General features: G+C 45.8%; 2 gene segments (V, D, J or C); both read left to right on the plus strand.

The window, feature by feature from the left end:
* Window positions 1–1925: 1925 nt before the first annotated feature.
* Window positions 1926–10624, plus strand: LOC103075916 (Ig heavy chain V-III region VH26-like). The segment is given in 3 exon segments: window positions 1926–1993; window positions 2098–2410; window positions 10573–10624. Coding segments are annotated over 3 exon segments (411 nt in total).
* Window positions 10625–14553: 3929 nt separating this feature from the next.
* On the plus strand, window positions 14554–17519 carry LOC103072949 (Ig heavy chain V-III region VH26-like). The segment is given in 3 exon segments: window positions 14554–14621; window positions 14726–15048; window positions 17510–17519. Coding segments are annotated over 2 exon segments (363 nt in total).
* Window positions 17520–19213: the final 1694 nt, after the last annotated feature.

A 19213-nucleotide genomic window follows, 5' to 3' on the forward strand; every position in this document is an offset into this window, starting at 1 on the left:
GCTCAGGCCCCAGCCTACAATCAGGGTCACCCTCCCTCACACATGAGTGTGCATCACAGGAGCAGGTCCTGCAGCTGAACTTGAGCCTCTCACAGCGACCCTGCATGGGGCAGGGTGGGCTTCCCTTCCAGGCCCTCCCTAAGCAGAGATGGTGAACAAAGTAAAGAGCTGCTGTCAGTGGAAACTGTCAAGGGTTTTTGGCAGGGTTTTGTGCGTCAGTCAGCACCTGGAACGTGATTATTCATTTCCTCATGCGATCCTATTTCATCATTTCATATGTGGTAAGTATATGGCACAGTGGGACTGGATGAGGGGACAAAGGTCACACTGTGAACGGAGATGCTATGAAACAGTGCAGATCCAAGCCCAGGGCCAAGGTCCTCCTCCCCAGGATGCAGGAGGACCTAAGAGCTCAGGCAGGAATCCTGCGCTGTCCCAGGTAGGAAGACACACCTGTGTGGATAGAGAGGTAACACCACCTGACTCACACTTTAGCAGGACCACGCTGAACCTGGCGACATAGTTAGACGTTGGGACACGATTACACCCCAACCACACTCCACCTCAAGGCATCCATTTCTAGTTTAATCTTGTAGTAGATGTTATTCCAGTCAGCAACCTATGTCAGGATTAACATTCTTATTCTTTGATATTCTGTGAGCATTTCTGTCTCTCCAAGATTTAAATTTGTTGCTGTCTTCGTTCTATAATTATCTGATATATTGGTGAGATTTTGATAATGTGCAACTGGTCACATTTTGAGGCTGTTTTAAGAACAGTAAATAAGAAGCATTTCCCCAGCTTCTCATCTCTCTGCATCTCCAAGACAAGTATCAGCTTTATTGTAACACCAGAAACTGGAAACAGTTCCAATATCACAAATCAGCTTAATAAATAAGCCAATCATGCTATGATCATTCTTTAAATGCAACCTGTTATTAAAACCAAGGATTCTTGATACACACAATAATATAAGAGTATTCACAACTATTTGTGCTGAGTAAAATAAACAATAAGAACACATATATTATGTTCCCACTTTTATAAATTATAGAAAATGAAAAGTAATCTGAGATAACAGGGAAAGATCAACGGTGATGTGGGGACAGGACTGAAGATAAGAAGGGACAGGAAGGAGGAAACCCAGAAACTACTGAAAATGATGAGAGGAAGTGATTTGTTCTCTCCTGATAATGCTGATGCCTCCGTCAGCACTTATCAGAGTGTTCATTCTGAGTGTGTGCGCTTTATTGTATGTCAAGAACCTCGTTAAAGTAATTACAAATAAAGAAATGCATGACTTGGGAGGGAAGGAGTGAAGGGAAGATACTGAAACATAAGAGACTCCTGAAAATACTTGTCATCAACCCCGACCCCCTCCATACATGTTAGGTAAACACGAGAAGAGAGCAAAGTCATCATGACCTCATTACAGGAGGGGGATCTGCAAACCTCACCCGGCAGCTCCAACTCTGTCCTGTAGTAGGTTCCAGGGAGCAGCCTGGCGCAGAGCTCAGGTGCAGATGCTGGGTCTCACGGTCACCCCATGTTTCTCCTTGGACACTACACACACCCTCCATCCCTCTGGGTGCAGTTTACACCTCTAATATGAGGGTAACAATGACAGCTACATCACGGGACGTGTGTGCATATGTAAAATGACATATGGGTCCTAAGTGTTTACTCTGGAACAATCATACAAAGAAAGCTATGTTTCCCAAATGCTATCAACACCACAAACTCAAGACTCTCACACCTGCTCTGAGACCCTGCCCTTTCTGAGGACATTCAAAGACATAGCCTTTTATATACTAGAAGGTCATGCAAATAGGGTCCTTCCTCTGCTGATATAAAGCAGCCCCAGCCCTGACCCGGCAGCTCTGGGAGAGGAGCTCCAGCCCGGGATTCCCACGTGCTCCATTTGGGGTTCAGGACAGAACACTCACCATGGACTTTGGGCTGAGCTGGCTTGTCCTTGTGGCTATTTTACAAGGTAATTTATGGAGAGCAAGAGACACTGATGATGTGAGTGGATCTGAGTGAGGGAATCAGTGGATGTGTGACAGTCTCCTGACCAGGATGTCTCTGTGTTTGCAGGTGTCCAGTGTGAGGTGCAGCTGGTGGAGTCTGGGGGAGGCTTGGTGAAGCCAGGAGCATCTGTGCGACTTTCCTGTGCAGCCTCTGGATTTACTTTTGATGATTATGCCATGAGCTGGGTCCGCCAGGCTCCAGGGAAGGGGCTGGAGTGGATCTCAGCTATTAATTGGAGTGGTGGTAGCACATACTATGCAGACTCTGTGAAGGGCCGATTCACCATCTCCAGAGACAACTCCAAGAACACGCTGTATCTGCAAATGAACAGCCTGAGATCTGAGGACACGGCCGTGTATTACTGTGCGAAAGATACACAGTGAGGGGAAGTCAGTGTGAGCCCAGACACAAACCTCCTTGCAGAGAGACAGGAGGGCAGATGCAGCAGGCACTCAGGACATACAACTGTGTGTTTCAGCCCCAGGACCAGGTGCAGATGGTAGTGAAGGGCTGCTTTCCTCTAAGGGTCTGTGGTTTCCTCTCCATATAGCAGTTTTCCCTGGGGAACCTCTCTGTACTCATCCATGGTTCTTTACTTACACATTCAGTCTCTCAACTAGAAAGACTTTTCGAAATAGGGGGGAAAATGTCATATATGAAAGGCAGAGACTCAAAGTTCGATATTCAGGTTTTCCCTTGTCTAAATCTTGTCTAAACTGAGCCGTTTCAAAACTATTCCAGCGGATGTATAAACAGTTACACATATACTTCCTTCGTCATTATGATATCTCAGCCCTGCCCTACTGTAGACCAGCTGTGCCTGCCAGGATGCTGGCTGTTCACTTGCCTGCTAACCTCTTGCATGAGAAGCATAAATGCGCTGAGCAGCCCCGGATCCTCAGTGGGTCTCTGGGAATGATGCCACTGAGAGGGGACGTGGGTGGGGGTGTTTCTACATGTGCTCCTTGCTTCCAGGCCCAATAGAATCCCTATAGGCTTAGATAAGACCTGCATCCTGTTCTACTGTGCAGTTTATTTTATGTCAAATATTCATCGTCAAAGCTATTACCAATAGACACATATATAGTTGGCAGGGAAACTTTATAGTCAGGTGGATAATAACATGAATTTTCAGAAGCTGCTAAAAACAAATCTATTCTCCTTTCTTCACCACAGCATCTTAGGTGAGCACTAAAATGCAGGAAAATCACTCAGGTTCTCACTCCACGAAGAGTCCTGCAGACCTACAGGCAGGCCCATCTCTGTCCAGGAAGCTTTGCAGGGGAGGCCAGGTCCAGGGTGGAGAAGCCGAGGCCTGGATACGAGCTCTCACTGTGTGCTGATGGGTGCTCTTCAGCGCATCACATGCCAATTCCAGGCTGCACTTTAGCTTCACATCTGTAGGATTCAAGTAAACCGTTACCTACATCACATGCTTGGTGTGCATATGTAGAAAGAAAATAATAAAGGAGGCCCTGAGTGTTGGCGCCCAGGGTAGGCCACCCGAAAATATGCCTCAAAGTGACGGAAGACAGAGCCAGTGACCTTCCTCCCTGTCACCCTGAAGCAAGAAATAATCCTCCCATGTGAAAGGTGCTCTCCCTGTACCTGGAGGTGGAAGTGAAATGGTCCTTTACCCCAGGCTTCCTGCTTGCGTTTTTTCTGTGCAAAAAATTTAGGCTAAGTGGAAGTTAATCAGAGAAGCGAGCAAATCTAGAAAGAAACGAAAAGTGTCCAACAAAACAAAATAATAATAGTTTAGTCATTAAGCAAATCAAGGACCTTTAGTTCCTCCTCACGGGCTATAGATAATATTCTTGTCCGTGGCCCGTGAGCCGTCTTATAGATACAGAAACTCCCACCAGGAGGAAGACGTTAACTGCATGATGACCAGACTGTAGCCGTGACATAAGCGGCCGCAATTCCAAGAACTGGCCTCAAAGAAATGGGAACAAACCGACCCTGGAACTGAAGATTAACTCTACTTGAAACAATCAAGATGAGGCTGATCAGACCACCACATGGCCAATTGCAAGATGACTGTCACAGTTGACTCTGCCGTTTCTGCCCGTAGCCCCTCCTTCCACCAGTAAAAGCGCTTTCCCACAGATTCTCAGTGCGGGGTGTCCTTTGGAGAGAGGTCTGTCCCCCACCCCCGGGTGCAGGCAGCCAAAATAAAGCAAACTTTCCTTTCTACCAACTTTGCCTCTTTATTGGCTTTTCAGCACCGAGCAACCGGACCCTGCTTTCCATTGCAGAGGGACACTCTTATCACCAGGGATGGGGAATTCAGGCCCAGAAGCTTCTATGAACAAACCTTGCTCTTTCATTAATGCACTAGCCACCCCCAAACCCTGCTTAGGTTCTTCACTAATTGAGCACCAAGAGCACACATTTCCTCCTTCTACCAATTCCTCACAAATATTGCATCTTTGTCTAAAAATATAAAAGCTGCCTGCTTTGGTCACTTCTGGGTCGTTTTCTATGGCACGTCCATGCCTATGGTTAAAATGGTTTTCTTTTCTCCTATCAATCTGTCTTTGTTAGTTTTATTATCAGTCCAGCCTCAGGAACTCAAGAGGGGCAGAGGACGAGATTTCCCTCCTGACAAACCCAAGTTGTCTTGTCTTCAGCCTCACGCTGTACAAACTCTTAGGAACCTCAGTCCTCACGGCCACTGTCACTCTGCTGTCATCACCTTGCCAGGTGTGTTCTTCTGGCACCTCTTTTCTGCATTTGCATCTCACCATTCGATATTTCTTCCTAATCAGTGTGACATTTCAGTGTCCATTGTCTGGATGCACACAGTTTATTAGTCATTCCCTATGAAAGGACATCTTGGTTTTTTCCAAATTTTGGCAAATATAAATAAACTAAATAAGCATCGTGTGCAGGGTTTTCTCTGGACTAAAGTCTTACTGTCTTTCAGATACATACAAAGGAGCACTACTGCTAAAACATAGATACGGGTATGCTTAGTTTTGCAGGAAGCCCCCAAAATGTGTCCCAAGGTGCATCCCATTCTGCATCCCCACCAGCTGTGAATGGACCCCCTGCTGCTGCACATCCTGCAGGTGTTTAAGGTTCTCAGAGTCCTGATCTGATCCACTCTTGTAAGTTTTCAGGGATATGTCCTTGTTCTGATTGGCACTTCCCTGTGGCATATGTTCTCCCACAGCCTTATTTGCAAACTCTTTGTCTTTTCGGTCAGGTGTCTGTTAAGGATTTTAGCCCAATTTTTAATCCTTTTGTTTCTTTCTTATGGTTGAGTTTAAGGCTTCTTGGTACATATTAGATAACAATCAGATATACTAGATATGTCTTTTGCAAATATTTTCTGCCAATCTCTAGCTTGCCTCTGGGTAAATTTTAAATGTATTTCTTATGCTTCTCAATTATTAGTTGTTGTGTTTCTATTACAATGAAAAGTGAGGTTAAACTTTCACTTCCTAAGCCATGGGATCTTTTGTGGGAAAGTTCCTATCCAACAGCGTATCAGCTCAATTTTCAGGTCCTGACAACAGGGTGCAGATTGTGCTGTGATTCTTGCCCATATCACTGTGGTTGGCTCTCCTATTATCCACATTCAAGCAGGCAGATGCTTTAGTGTTTAATTTCTCTGCAAATATTATTGGAAAAGCTAGAAGTATAGTACTCTGTTCATGAAAGAGTATGGAGTAAATATCTTCTCACAGACAGCAGGCTCGACATCAGTCAGTGTACAGGTGAAATCACTGGGCTGAGGGAGAGCTGCCCTGCCCCAGACACACAGGTGTGACCTCTCAGGGCAGGAGTGGAGCCAGCGCTACATGACAGGGTGTCAGTCAGACATGGGGCCTCACATTGGTCTTTCTGGTTCCCAGGAAAAGTAACATCACTGATGACACTCATGTCAGCATTCAACACCCCTGGCCAACCCACTATAAATTTCACACATACCATTACCATCGTGATCCCCAATTTACACCCTTGCAGACTGAAATGCAGATGGTGAGGCCATATCCTCAGTGCTGACAGCGAGATGCGATGGAGCTGTGTTCTGCTCTCCAGCACCATTTATTTATATGACCTCAGGCACAGTCCCAGGACTCACTGACCCAGGGACTCGGGAGAGCTGCTCTCTGGTGGATGGTTCAAGGGAACCTGCTTCCTGAGGTGAGGACTTTCCTCTGACCATGACACCCTCATACTCTGCAAGCCATTCACTGTGAAGGTTTACTTCCAAGAATCATGCATGTTCGCTCACCCAGTGCATTGGGAACTGTGTTCCCTGAGCTCCAATGTCACTGCCTGTGGCAGAGTTAGAAATGAACAATTCTAAAAGGAGTGAGTCTGTGCACTGTGTTCAGGTCACCTGCTCAGCATGTTGGAGTCCTGAGGAGCTTCCAGGAGCTGTCTGTTCTTAGATCTTGCTAGCTCTGGGGATTCCTCAAGATGCACCTGCAAGGAAGGAGCCCTGAAGCTTACGGTGTTCCTGCAGACACTCAGTTGCGCACAGGACACAGGCAGGTCAGGCTACTAGCCACGTCAGCAGTTCTGGGATCCATGACCATCTCAGCAAGAATGACCACCTTGTCCACAAAATACACGGTGTGTTTAGTTGTTAAGAATAAATCCACCTCCAGAGCAACTCTTGATAAAATTTAAACTGTTTCAGGTGAAGAAATGTTCACCCACACTAAGGGAAACACAAAGTCCGTTGTGAATTATGATAAACATTAAATTTTACCTAACTTTGTCTGAATTCAGTGTGATTTATACATGTATGGTTTCTCTCAAACACTTGCGCATCCAGCTAATAAACAGGAGATCATGCAGAAAAGAAACAAAAAGAGTCTGTGTCTGACATCTTGGAGGACCCTGAATGTGTGATGGGTATTTATGTGAAATATATACATCCATGGGATTTAAATTTATTCCCCAAATCTGCCGTTAATCCTTGAGCACAGCTGATTTCCTGACTCGCCCTTCAGCATCATTTCATTCCTGGACACAGAGTCCCCCGGGCATAGGGAGGGGTCCCCAGGTGGAGGCGGAGTTCTCTGTGGGCACAGTCAGCACCCTCCTCAGGTGAAGCCCCAGAGACTTGGACCTCCCTTCACTACTTTCTGCTTTTTATAAAAAAGTCCCTCCCTTATGCAAATATCCCCTTTGACACAAGGTGAAAGCAAAGTACCTGTTCACTTAAATGCGGGTTTCTCCTCAGGCTTGAAGAGAACTTCTGGGCTTCCTGAATCGCACCTGCAGGAAGATGAATCCGCTGTGGTTCTTCGTCTTCCTGGTGTCAGCTCCCAGAGGTGAGTGTCTCAGGGATTCAGACGTGAGCACATGGGGAAGCTGCATCTGAGCCCATGAATCACCGTGGTTCTCTCTGTCCACAGGTATCCTGTCCCAGGTGCAGCTGCAGGACTCTGGACCCAGCCTGGTGAAGCCCTCCCAGACCATCTCCCTCACCTGCACTGTCTCTGGATTCTCATTAAGCAGCTATGGTGTAGGCTGGGTCCGCCAGGCTCCAGGAAAGGGGCTGGAGTCGGTTGGGGGTATAAATACTGTTGGAAGCACAGGCTATAACCCAACTCTTAAGTCCCGGCTCAGCATCACCAGGGACACCTCCAAGAGCCAAGTCTACTTATCGCTGAGCAGCCTGACAACTGAGGACACAGCCGTGTATTACTGTGCGAAAGACACAGTGAGGGGAAGTCAGGGTGAACCCAGACAGAAACCTCCCTGCACGGAGACCCGTAACCACCAGGGGGCGCACAGGACTCAACAAGTACAGGGCTGACACCTGCAGCAGGTGCATATAGGTGCTTGGAGGGAATTCTTGTTAGAACCTGTGCTTTCCTCTTCCGGTCCAGGATCTCTACCAGAGACCCTGTTCTGTATCCTAATGTTTCATTGCTGTGGATTATGAAGTGTCTAGAAATTTTTGTGTGCATGTACATATTTGCTTAATTTTTATTTGTATTATAGTTGTGTATATTTATATATATATATATATATATATATTCCTATGCACAGACACATTTAATACTCAAAAATTAAGGTGTTTTTCCATTTCTTTTTTTACCGTTTTCTCAGAGGACCTCAGAACAACCCTGCGGCTCTCCATAATGTTCAATTTGAGCCTGAAGTCCGTGAAACTGGAAAATATCCTGAGAGTGCACATGGGATTTTTAAACAGTATTAATTGTTGTTTTGCTTTTGTTGATGTGGAAGAAAGAGACACACCGTCCTGCTTTCAGGCAACCTGCACAAGCATTCTGAATTCGGCAGCAGGCAGTGTTATAGACTCTAATGCCAGAGCGCTCCAATACTGCACATGAAATTATCCTCGTTATTCACAGATTCCATATCTGCAAATTCACCTGCTTCTAGCTTTTATGAGCACCCAAAAATAAATACTGTCATTTTCTGGTCATTCACAGACATTTACAATGCAGATGCTTGTTTGAATCACGCAACACACATGCGCGCGCGCACACACACACACACACACACACACACACACACACACACACATCCCAGCTGAGGTCAGTCAAGGTGATGCTCTCTTTTCTTGTTTCAATTTCCGTCCTGTAACTGAGCACTTTCTGAGGTCAAATTAGTGCCATGCTTTTCACATGTCTGTGATTCTTGGCAGTTGTTTAAAGTAGTCCCAGGCATAGGGCTGAGAAACATTCTAGTGTCCCTACGCACAAATGGCTGTGAGTGGACTTAGGGAAAATGTATATGAGACATCAGCTTCATTCAGGCGTGAGTTATATGGCAGTGGGTGGTGAAATGATACCCATGTTTCCAATATAAAGCTCATCCAAAGCCTGAAGACAAAACTCGCTGTTACATATGGGATGCAGCCTTGGAAATTTGCCTTAATTCCAAATACAGCCTGGCAAGTGAGGGCTTATGGCCAAGAACACCGTGGGGTGGAGTGGACTGGAAATTATTAAGAGAAGAAATACAAGCTAAGGGGATTCTGGTTACATAGCCTCAAAAGGACTCTTGCTAAAGGGAGACCAGGGTGATCAGATACCATGTGGGTGATAGGAGGTTTGATGGCTTTGATCAAATACTGCGGGTGATCAGAGTTCAAGGGTAGGGGATTCTCATTATTCTCACTTAGCAGACCTCTTGACAAAACCTGGCCATGCAAATATAAACACAGAAGCCCACAGGTCAAGACGAGTTGAGAAGAGAATTACAAGGATCTTGTTGGCTAAGGGGTGGTCAGGGGTCTTTGTCACACTTCAGAGGAGGAATAATGAACAGACAAGTACACCAGGGATGCACACACACACACAGAGAAAAGACCACCTGAGGACTCAGTGAAAAGAGGTCCACCTGCAAGCAAAGGAGAAAGGCCTGAGAAGGACCCAAACCTGCTGACACCGTGACCTTAGACTTCTTGCCTCCAGGCCTCAGAGGAAACCATTGCTGTTCTTTAATCCAGCCTGTCTGTTATTCTGTAATGGCCACACTAGCCAACTAGTACACCTATAACATAGACGCAGGTAGACATATATGGAAATGTAAGTATCGTACTGGAAAAGAAACATCACCCATTCTTCAGAGGTGACATGAAGCTGTGTCCACCCTGCATCTCAGCCAGCACCCTCCTCCACAGCCCTAGAGAAGGACCAGCCGTGACCATCTTTATATGGAAACATGCTTCCCACCTGCACATCACACCCAGGCTCAAGGGGAAAACACAGCACCTGTGTGACTCAGAGTCAGGGTTCTCATCTTCACTGACATAACTCTCTGAAAGTCAAAGCATTAATCAAAATGAATATGACAATCTTCTGGTCATCCGTCCTCTTGCTGCCATCCCTCAGCTGTGAGCATCTCCTGGGTCTGAGGAAGGTGGAGTTATGGGATGACATCTGTGAAGTGGGTGTCTCCTTGTTTCTCCTTCCCCAGGTGTCCTGTCCCACGTGCTGGGGCAGGAATCGGACCCAGGACTATTGAAGAACCTCTCCCTTACCTGTTCAGTCTATGGATTCTCCATCACAAACAGTGCTGACTGCTGGGACTGGATCCCTCAGCCCCCAGAGAAAGGGCTGGGGTGACTGGGGTGCTTTGGTTCTGGAAATACCACAGCATACGAGATGTCTCTCCAAAAATGACTCTCCACCTCCAGAGACAGCTCACAAATTCAGTTTTTCCTGCAGCTCAGCTCCGTGAGGACCTAGGACACAGCCCTGTGTTACTGTCCGAGGAGGTTCAGTTAAAAGTCCCGGTGAGTCCAGACACGACCCTCCCTGCAGGGGCTGCTCCAACCACCAGAGGGCGCTCAGGAAACAAGAGGACCCATTTCAGGGCAGGTGCAGAGGATGTCATGGAGGGGTTTTCTCTTTAAGCTGTGGTTTCTCCACTGGGTCATTGCCGCCCCTGGAAGCCTCACCCACAATGATTCCAGGGAACCTTTTGTCTCTCAACTTGAGACTTTTTCATGGAGTCAGGCTTGTCTGTCTTTCCCCATCTATCTTTGGAAGAGCCGCACAGAAATATTTCCCCATGAGACCTTTATTTGAAGATTAGGTCACTACTTTCTGTTAATAGTTGTCAACTTTTTAATCGTTTAATGACATAAATAATTTTTACTGTTGAACTTTAAATCTGCTTTCCACCATCAGATGGATTTCCTATTCCTCTCGTCCTGACAATCTCTCCAGTCCTGTCTCATGCAATGCCTTTCACTTGAAAAGTATGAGAACTTTTGATATTCAGAAATTGATGTCCATATAGCACTGCAGTCATTCTCTCCTCAGAGGACATTTTGAAATGTCGGGACACAGGTTGGGCTGTAACATGTGGGCTTTGTTGCCTGCACCTTGTTATCTAGTGTGGAGATTGATAATAGATATTTAGATAAAATAGAGAGATAAATAAAAGAGAACAGAAACAGGTATATCATCATCGTATGGAAAATAACCATAAAAACTGACTACATAACCCATTTTTCGGGAGTAGTAAAGGCTCGAAGGAGTAAAGATGATACAAGCACCCGTATGAAGTGATTTGAATAGACATAAATATTCAAACAAATTTTGTAAATACTTTTCTAGCTCACTCCTCAATCCCATGGTGAGTGTCTGGTTTTCTCTCTAAGAAATCGAGAAATATATTCCAATTGGCGGCCATTGGCTTTCCCTCCAGCAAGTGGATGAGGGGCCTTTTACTTTACACCATCCCCAATATTTGAATTTCTTATTACTTTCTGCTTTATCCATGAGTGTGAACTGCCTTACTTTCTGGTGCTACAAGAATCTTCAGAATAATCATGTATATCCTCTCCTCTGGCCCTAGAATTAGCCATGCCGCAGCTGAGTTGCGGATCCTTTTCTGGAGAATAGTAATAGGAATCACAAGATTGGGTATTAGGATATGAGTGCTGGTGTCCTGTCTACTGGGAGCATTAGCTCTAGACCCTATAAGCTAAAAGACCTTGGAAATATATCTGTGTACACTACCCCACGAATACACACACACGTCTGCAACTATCTCTGTATCTCACCTTCTGACCTGTGTTAGGTAAATGTGAGATCCTTCTTACATCTCCGATCCTAGTGCAACATCACTTGGGTAAATCCAGCCTTTCCTCCTTGCTTGTCTGTTACTTTCCATCCAACAGTGAGAAGCCTGGCTCCACCGATGCCATACAGCTACTAATTGTTCAATTCCACATTCACAGTAGTAACTGAATGCTTAGCCTTGTTCCTGATGGAAATACCATTATCCACCAGGCTCTAGTGCTTACGTGCAGTGGCTTAGAACTTAGCCTTCGGACTCCACTCATTTCCAAAGTCACTTAGGTCAAAACCTACTTTCCCACCATCTTCAGCCATGTTAATTCATAGGTTCATTACGATATTAGGTATCATCTATACAGTGTGCATCATTCTATCCTTCAGTCTCTGAACTTCTAAATGAAATTTATATTTATATTAAAAAGGTTCTCCTATTACTTTGTATATTTTGAAAGCTTCATAGTGCAATGTTTCCACCACTGCAATTTCATAGACAAGAATTTCACTATCCTTAAATATTGCCCATTTTTCACATATCAAACTTCTCCCCAATTCCTGCAAAATGCTCATCTGCTTGCTTTATATATAGACTTGCCTTTTCCCAAAGGTGAAATAGGTGAAATTGAGTGTTTTCAGACCAAATTTTTAAATAGCAATATGCATTTAGGATTCCCTCATGTCCTTTCATGGTATAATAGTTTAATATTTACATTGCTGAATACAATTCTACAGCATGGATACATCACTCGTTGTTTATCTGCTAATTTATGGAAGAACGTTTTTGTGGCTTCCATTTTTTCTCAGTTGTAAATGAAGAGACCACAATAATTCACGGGCAGTCGATGATGGAGATATAAGTTTCAAGCCAGTTATGTTAATATTATGAGCATGACGTCCGGGGTCTTACATTAAGCTCTGTCTAGGTGTGTCAGTGACTGCGCAGAGGAAGGACTCTGATGCAGAGACCACTCAGCTGTCCCAGGCATCGTGCTGAAAGGAAGTCAGAGCCCAAGCAAGGTGCACACAAAGTGGACCCAAGGCCCAGTCCTCAGACACGGCTCAGGCCCCAGCCTACAATCAGGGTCACCCTCCCTCACACGTGAGTGTGCATCGCAGGAGCAGGTCCTGTAGCTGAACTTGAGCCTCTCACAGCGACCCTGCATGGGGCAGGGTGGGCTTCCCTTCCGGGCCCTCCCTAAGCAGAGATGGTGAATAAAATAAAGAGCTGCTGTCAGTGGAAACTGTCGAAGTGTTGTGGCAGGGTTTTGTGCGACAGTCAGCACCTGGAACATTATTACTCATTTCCGAGGGCAATCCTATTTCACCATTTCATATGTGGTAAATATATGGCACAGTGGGAGTGGATGAGGGGACAAAGGTCACACTGTGAACGGAGATGCTATGAAACAGTGCAGATCCAAGCCCAGGGCCAACGCCCTCCTCCCCAGGATGCAGGAGGACCTAAGAGCTCAGGCAGGAATCCTGGGCTGTCCCAGGTAGGAAGACACACCTGTGTGGATAGAGAGGTAACACCACCTGACTCACACTTTAGCAGGACCACGCTGACACTGCCGAGGTAGCTAGGAGACGTTGGGACACGATTACACCCCAACCACACTCCACCTCAAGGCATCCATTTCTAGTTTAACCTTGTAGTAGATTTTATTCCATTCAGCAGCCTATGTCAGGATTAACAATCTTATTCTTTGTTATTCTGTGAGCATTTCTCTCTCTCCAAAATTTGAATTTGTTGCTGTCTTCGTTCTATAATAATCTGATATATTGGTGAGAATTTGATAATGTGCAACTTGCCGCATTTTGAGGCTGTTTTAAGAACAGTAAATAAGAAGCATTTTCTCAGCTTCTCATCTCTCTGCATCTCCAAGACAAGTATCAGCTTTATTGTAACACGCAGAAACTGGAGAGAGTTCCAATATCACACATCAGCTTAATAAATAAGCCAATCATGCTATGATCATTCTTTAAATGCAACCTGCTATTAAAACCAGGATTCTTGATACACACAAAAATATGATAGTATTCACAACTATTTTTGGTGAGTAAAATAAGCCATAACAATAAGAATACATAAAATATGTTCCCACTTTTATAAATTCTAGAAAATGAACAGTAACCTGCAGTAACACGGAAGATCAACGGTGATGTGGGGAGAGGACGGAAGATAAGAAGGGACAGGAAGGAGGAAACCCAGAAACTACTGAAAATAATGAGAGGAAGTGATTTGTTCTCTCCTGATAATGCTGATGCCTCCGTCAGCATTTATCAGAGTGTTCATTCTGAGTGTCTGCGCTTTATTGTATGTCAAGAACCTCGTTAAAGTAATTACAAATAAAGAAATGCATGACTTGGGAGGGAAGGAGTGAAGGGAAGATACTGAAACATAAGAGACTCCTGAAAATACTTGTCATCAACCCTGACCCCCTCCATACATGTTAGGTAAACACGAGAAGAGAGCAAAGTCATCATGACCTCATTACAGGAGGGGGATCTGCAAACCTCACCCGGCAGCTCCAACTCTGTCCTCTAGTAGGTTCCAGGGAGCAGCCTGGCGCAGAGCTCAGGTGCAGATGCTGGGTCTCACGGTCACCCCATGTTTCTCCTTTGACACTACACACACCCTGCATTCCTCTGGGTGCAGTTTACACCTCTAATATGAGGGTAACAATGACAGCAACTTCACGGGATGTGTGTGCATATGTAAAATGACATAAGGGTCCTAAGTGTTTACTCTGCAACAATCACACAATGAAAGTTATATTTCCCAAATGCTATCAACACCACAAAATCCAAGACTCTCACACCTGCTCGGAGACCCTGCCCTTTCTGAGGACATTCAATGACATAGCCTCTTATATACTAGAAGGTCATGCAAATAGGGTCCTTCCTCTGCTGATATAAAGCAGCCCCAGCTCTGACCCGGCAGCTCTGGGAGAGGAGCTCCAGCCCGGATTTTCCACGTGTTCCCATTCGGGGTTCAGGACAGAACACTCACCATGGACTTTGGGCTGAGCTGGCTTGTCCTTGTGGCTATTTTACAAGGTAATGCATGGAGAGCAAGAGACACTGATGATGTGAGTGGATATGAGTGAGGGAATCAGTGGATGTGTGACAGTCTCCTAACCAGGATGTCTCTGTATTTGCAGGTGTCCAGTGTGAGGTGCAGCTGGTGGAGTCTGGGGGAGGCTTGGTGAAGCCAGGGGGGTCTCTGCGACTCTCTTGTGCAGCGTCTGGATTCACCTTCAGTAGCTATGCCATGAGCTGGGTCCGCCAGGCTCCAGGGAAGGGGCTGGAGTGGATCTCAGCTATTAGTGGTAATGGTGGTTACACAAACTATGCAGACTCTGTGAAGGGCCGATTCACCATCTCCAGAGACAACTCCAAGAACACGCTGTACCTGCAAATGAACAGCCTGAGATCTGAGGACACGGCCGTGTATTACTGTGCGAAAGAGACACAGTGAGTGGAAGTCAGTGTGAGCCCAGACACAAACCTCCTTGCAGGAAGACAGGAGGAGGGATGCAGGGTGCACTCAGGACATACAACTGTGTGTTTCAGCCCCAGGAGCAGCTGCAGATGGTAGTGAAGGCCTGGTTTCCTCTAAGGGTCTGTGGTTTCCTCTCCATATAGCAGTTTTCCCTGGGGAACATCTCTGTACTCATCCATGGTTCTTTACTTACACATTCAGTCTCTCAAATACAAAGACTTTTTGAAATAGGGGAAAAAATGTCATATATGAAAGGCAGAGACTCAAAGTTAGATATTCAGCTTTTCCCTTGTGTAAATCTTGTCTAAACTGACCCATTTCAAAACTCTCCCAGCGGATGTATAAACAGTTAAACATATACTTCCTTCCTCATTATGATATCTCAGCCCTGCCCTACTGAAGACCAGCTGTCCCTGCCAGGATGCTGGCTGTTCACTTGCCTGCTAATCTCTTGCACGAGAAGCATAAATGCGCTGAGCCGCCCCGGATCCTCAGTGGGTCTCTGGGAAAGATGCCAGTGAGAGGGGACGTGGGTGGGGGTGTTTCTACATGTGCTCCTTGCTTCCAGGCCCAGTAGAATCCCTATATGCTTAAATAAGTCCTGCATCCTTTTCTACTGTGCAGTTTATTTTATGTCAAATATTCATTGTCAAAGCTATTACCAATAGACAAATATGTAGTTGGCAGGGAAACTTTATAGTCAGGTGGATAATAACATGAATTTTCTGAAGCTGCTGAAAACAAATCTATTCTCCTTTCTTCACCACAGCGTCTTAGGTGAGCACTAAAATGCAGGAAAATCACTCAGGTTCTCACTCCACGAAGAGTCCTGCAGACCTACAGGCAGGCCCATCTCTGTCCAGGAAGCCTTTGCAGGGGTGGCCAGGTCTAGGGTGGAGAAGCCGAGGCCTGGATACGAGCTCTCACTGTGTGCTGATGGGTGCTCTCCAGCGCATCACGTGCCAATTCCAGGCTGCACTTTAGCTTCACATCTGTAGGATTCAAGTAAACCGTTACCTACATCACATGCTTGGTGTGCATATGTAGAAAGAAAATAATAAAGGAGGCCCTGAGTGTTGGCGCCCAGGGTAGGCCACCCGAAAATATGCCTCAAAGTGACGGAAGACAGAGCCAGTGACCTTCCTCCCTGTCACCCTGAAGCAAGAAATAATCCTCCCATGTGAAAGGTGCTCTCCCTGTACCTGGAGGTGGAAGTGAAATGGTCCTTTACCCCAGACCTCCTGCCTGCGTTTTTTCTGTGCAAAAAATTTAGGCTAAGTGGAAGTTAATCAGAGAAGCGAGCAAATCTAGAAAGAAACGAAAAGTGTCCAACAAAACAAAATAATAATAGTTTAGTCATTAAGCAAATCAAGGACCTTTAGTTCCTCCTCACGGGCTATAGATAATACTCTTGTCCGTGGCCCGTGAGCCGTCTTATAGATACAGAAACTCCCACCAGGAGGAAGACGTTAACTGCATGACGACCAGACTGTAGCCATGACATAAGCTGCTGCAATTCCAAGAACTGGCCTCAAAGAAATGGGAACAAACCGACCCTGGAACTGAAGATTAACTCTACTTGAAACAATCAAGATGAGGCTGATCAGACCACCACATGGCCAATTGCAAGATGACTGTCACAGTTGACTCTGCCGTTTCTGCCCGTAGCCCCTCCTTCCACCAGTAAAAGCGCTTTCCCACAGATTCTCAGTGCGGGGTGTCCTTTGGAGAGAGGTCTGTCCCCCACCCCCGGGTGCAGGCAGCCAAAATAAAGCAAACTTTCCTTTCTACCAACTTTGCCTCTTTATTGGCTTTTCAGCACCGAGCAACCGGACCCTGCTTTCCATTGCAGAGGGACACTCTTATCACCAGGGATGGGGAATTCAGGCCTGGAAGCTTCTATGAACAAACCTTGCTTATCTGCTAATTTATGGAAGAACGTTTTTGTGGCTTCCATTTATTCTCAGTTGTAAATGAAGAGACCACAATAATTCACAGGCAGTCGATGATGGATATATAAGTTTCAAGTCAGTTATGGAAATATTACGAGCATGACGTCTGGGGTCTTACCTTAAGCTCTGTCTAGGTGCGTAAGTGACTGCGCGGAGGAAGGGCTCTGATGCAGAGACCACTCAGCTGTCCCAGGCATCGTGCTGAAAGGAAGTCAGAGCCCAAGCAATGTCGGCACGAGGTGGACCCAAGGCCCAGCCCTCACACCTGGCTGAGCCCCCAGCCTACAGTCAGGGTCACCCTCACTTACACGTGAGTGTGCATCACAGGAGCAGGTCCTGTAGCTGAACTTGAGCCTCTCACAGCGACCCTGCATGGGGCAGTGTGGGCTTCCCTTCCAGGTCCTCCCTAAGCAGAGATGGTGAACAAAGTAAAGAGCTGCTGTCAGTGGAAACTGTCGAAGTGTTGTGGCAGGGTTTTGTGCGACAGTCAGCACCTGGAACACTATTACTCATTTCCGAGGGTGATCCTATTTCACCATTTCATATGTGGTAAATATATGGCACAGTGGGAGTGGATGAGGGGACAAAGGTCACACTGTGAACGGAGATGCTATGAAACAGTGCAGATCCAAGTCCAGGGCCAAGGCCCTCCTCCCCAGGATGCAGGAGGACCTAACAGCTGAGGCAGGATCCTGGGCTGTCCCAGGTAGGAAGACACACCTGTGTGGATAGAGAGGTAACACCACCTGACTCACACTTTAGCAGGACCACGCTGACACTGCCGAGGTAGCTAGGAGACGTTGGGACACGATTACACCCCAACCACACTCCACCTCAAGGCATCCATTTCTAGTTTAACCTTGTAGTAGATTTTATTCCATTCAACAGCCTATGTCAGGACTAACAATCTTATTCTTTGTTATTCTGTGAGCATTTCTCTCTCTCCAAAATTTAAATTTGTTGCTCTCTTAGTTCTCTAATTATCTGATAGAATGGTGAGATTTTGATAGTGTGCAACTTGTCACATTCTGAGGATGTTTTAAGAACAGTAAATAAGAAGCATTTTCTCAGCTTCTCATCTCTCTGCATCTCCAAGACTGTCAGCTTTATTGTAACACCCAGAAACTGGAGACAGTTCCAATATCACACATCAGCTTAATAAATAAGCCAATCATGCTATGATCATTCTTTAAATGCAACCTGCTATTAAAACCAGGATTCTTGATACACACAAAAATATGATAGTATTCACAACTATTTGTGCTGAGTAAAATAAGCCATAACAATAAGAATACATAAAATATGTTCCCACTTTTATAAATTCTAGAAAATGAACAATAACCTGCAGTAACAAGGAATATCAACGGTGTTGTGGGGACAGGATGGAAGATAAGAAGGGACAGGAAGGAGGAAACCCAGAAACTACTGAAAATAATGAGAGGAAGTGATTTGTTCTCTCCTGATAATGCTGATGCCTCCGTCAGCATTTATCAGAGTGTTCATTCTGAGTGTCTGCGCTTTATTGTATGTCAAGAACCTCGTTAAAGTAATTACAAATAAAGAAATGCATGACTTGGGAGGGAAGGAGTGAAGGGAAGATACTGAAACATAAGAGACTCCTGAAAATACTTCTCATCAACCCTGACCCCCTCCATATATTTCAGGTAAACACGAGAAGAGAGCAAAGTCATCATGACCTCATTACAGGAGGGGGATCTGCAAACCTCACCCGGCAACTCCAACTCTGTCCTGCAGTAGGTTCCAGGGAGCAGCCTGGCGCAGAGCTCAGGTGCAGATGCTGGATCTCACGGTCACCCCGTGTTTCCCCTTGGACATTACAGACACCCTGCATCCCTCTGGGTGCAGTTTACACCTCTAATATGAGGGTAACAATGACACCTACATCACGGGATGTGTGTGCATATGTTAAATGACATATGGGTCCTAAGTGTTTACTCTGGAACAATCACACAAAGAAAGCTATATTTCCCAGATGCTATCAACACCACAAAATCCAAGACTCACACCTGCTCGGAGACCCTGCCCTTTCTGAGGACATTCAATGACATAGTCTTTTATATACTAGAAGGTCATGCGAATAGGGTCCTTCCTCTGCTGATATAAAGCAGCCCCAGCCCTGACCCAGCAGCTCTGGGAGAGAAGCTGCAGCCCGGGATTACCACGTGTTCCCATTC

Source organism: Lipotes vexillifer, unplaced genomic scaffold (genome assembly GCF_000442215.2).
Source record: "Lipotes vexillifer unplaced genomic scaffold, Lipotes_vexillifer_v1.1 scaffold650, whole genome shotgun sequence".
Taxonomy (NCBI): domain Eukaryota; kingdom Metazoa; phylum Chordata; class Mammalia; order Artiodactyla; family Lipotidae; genus Lipotes; species Lipotes vexillifer.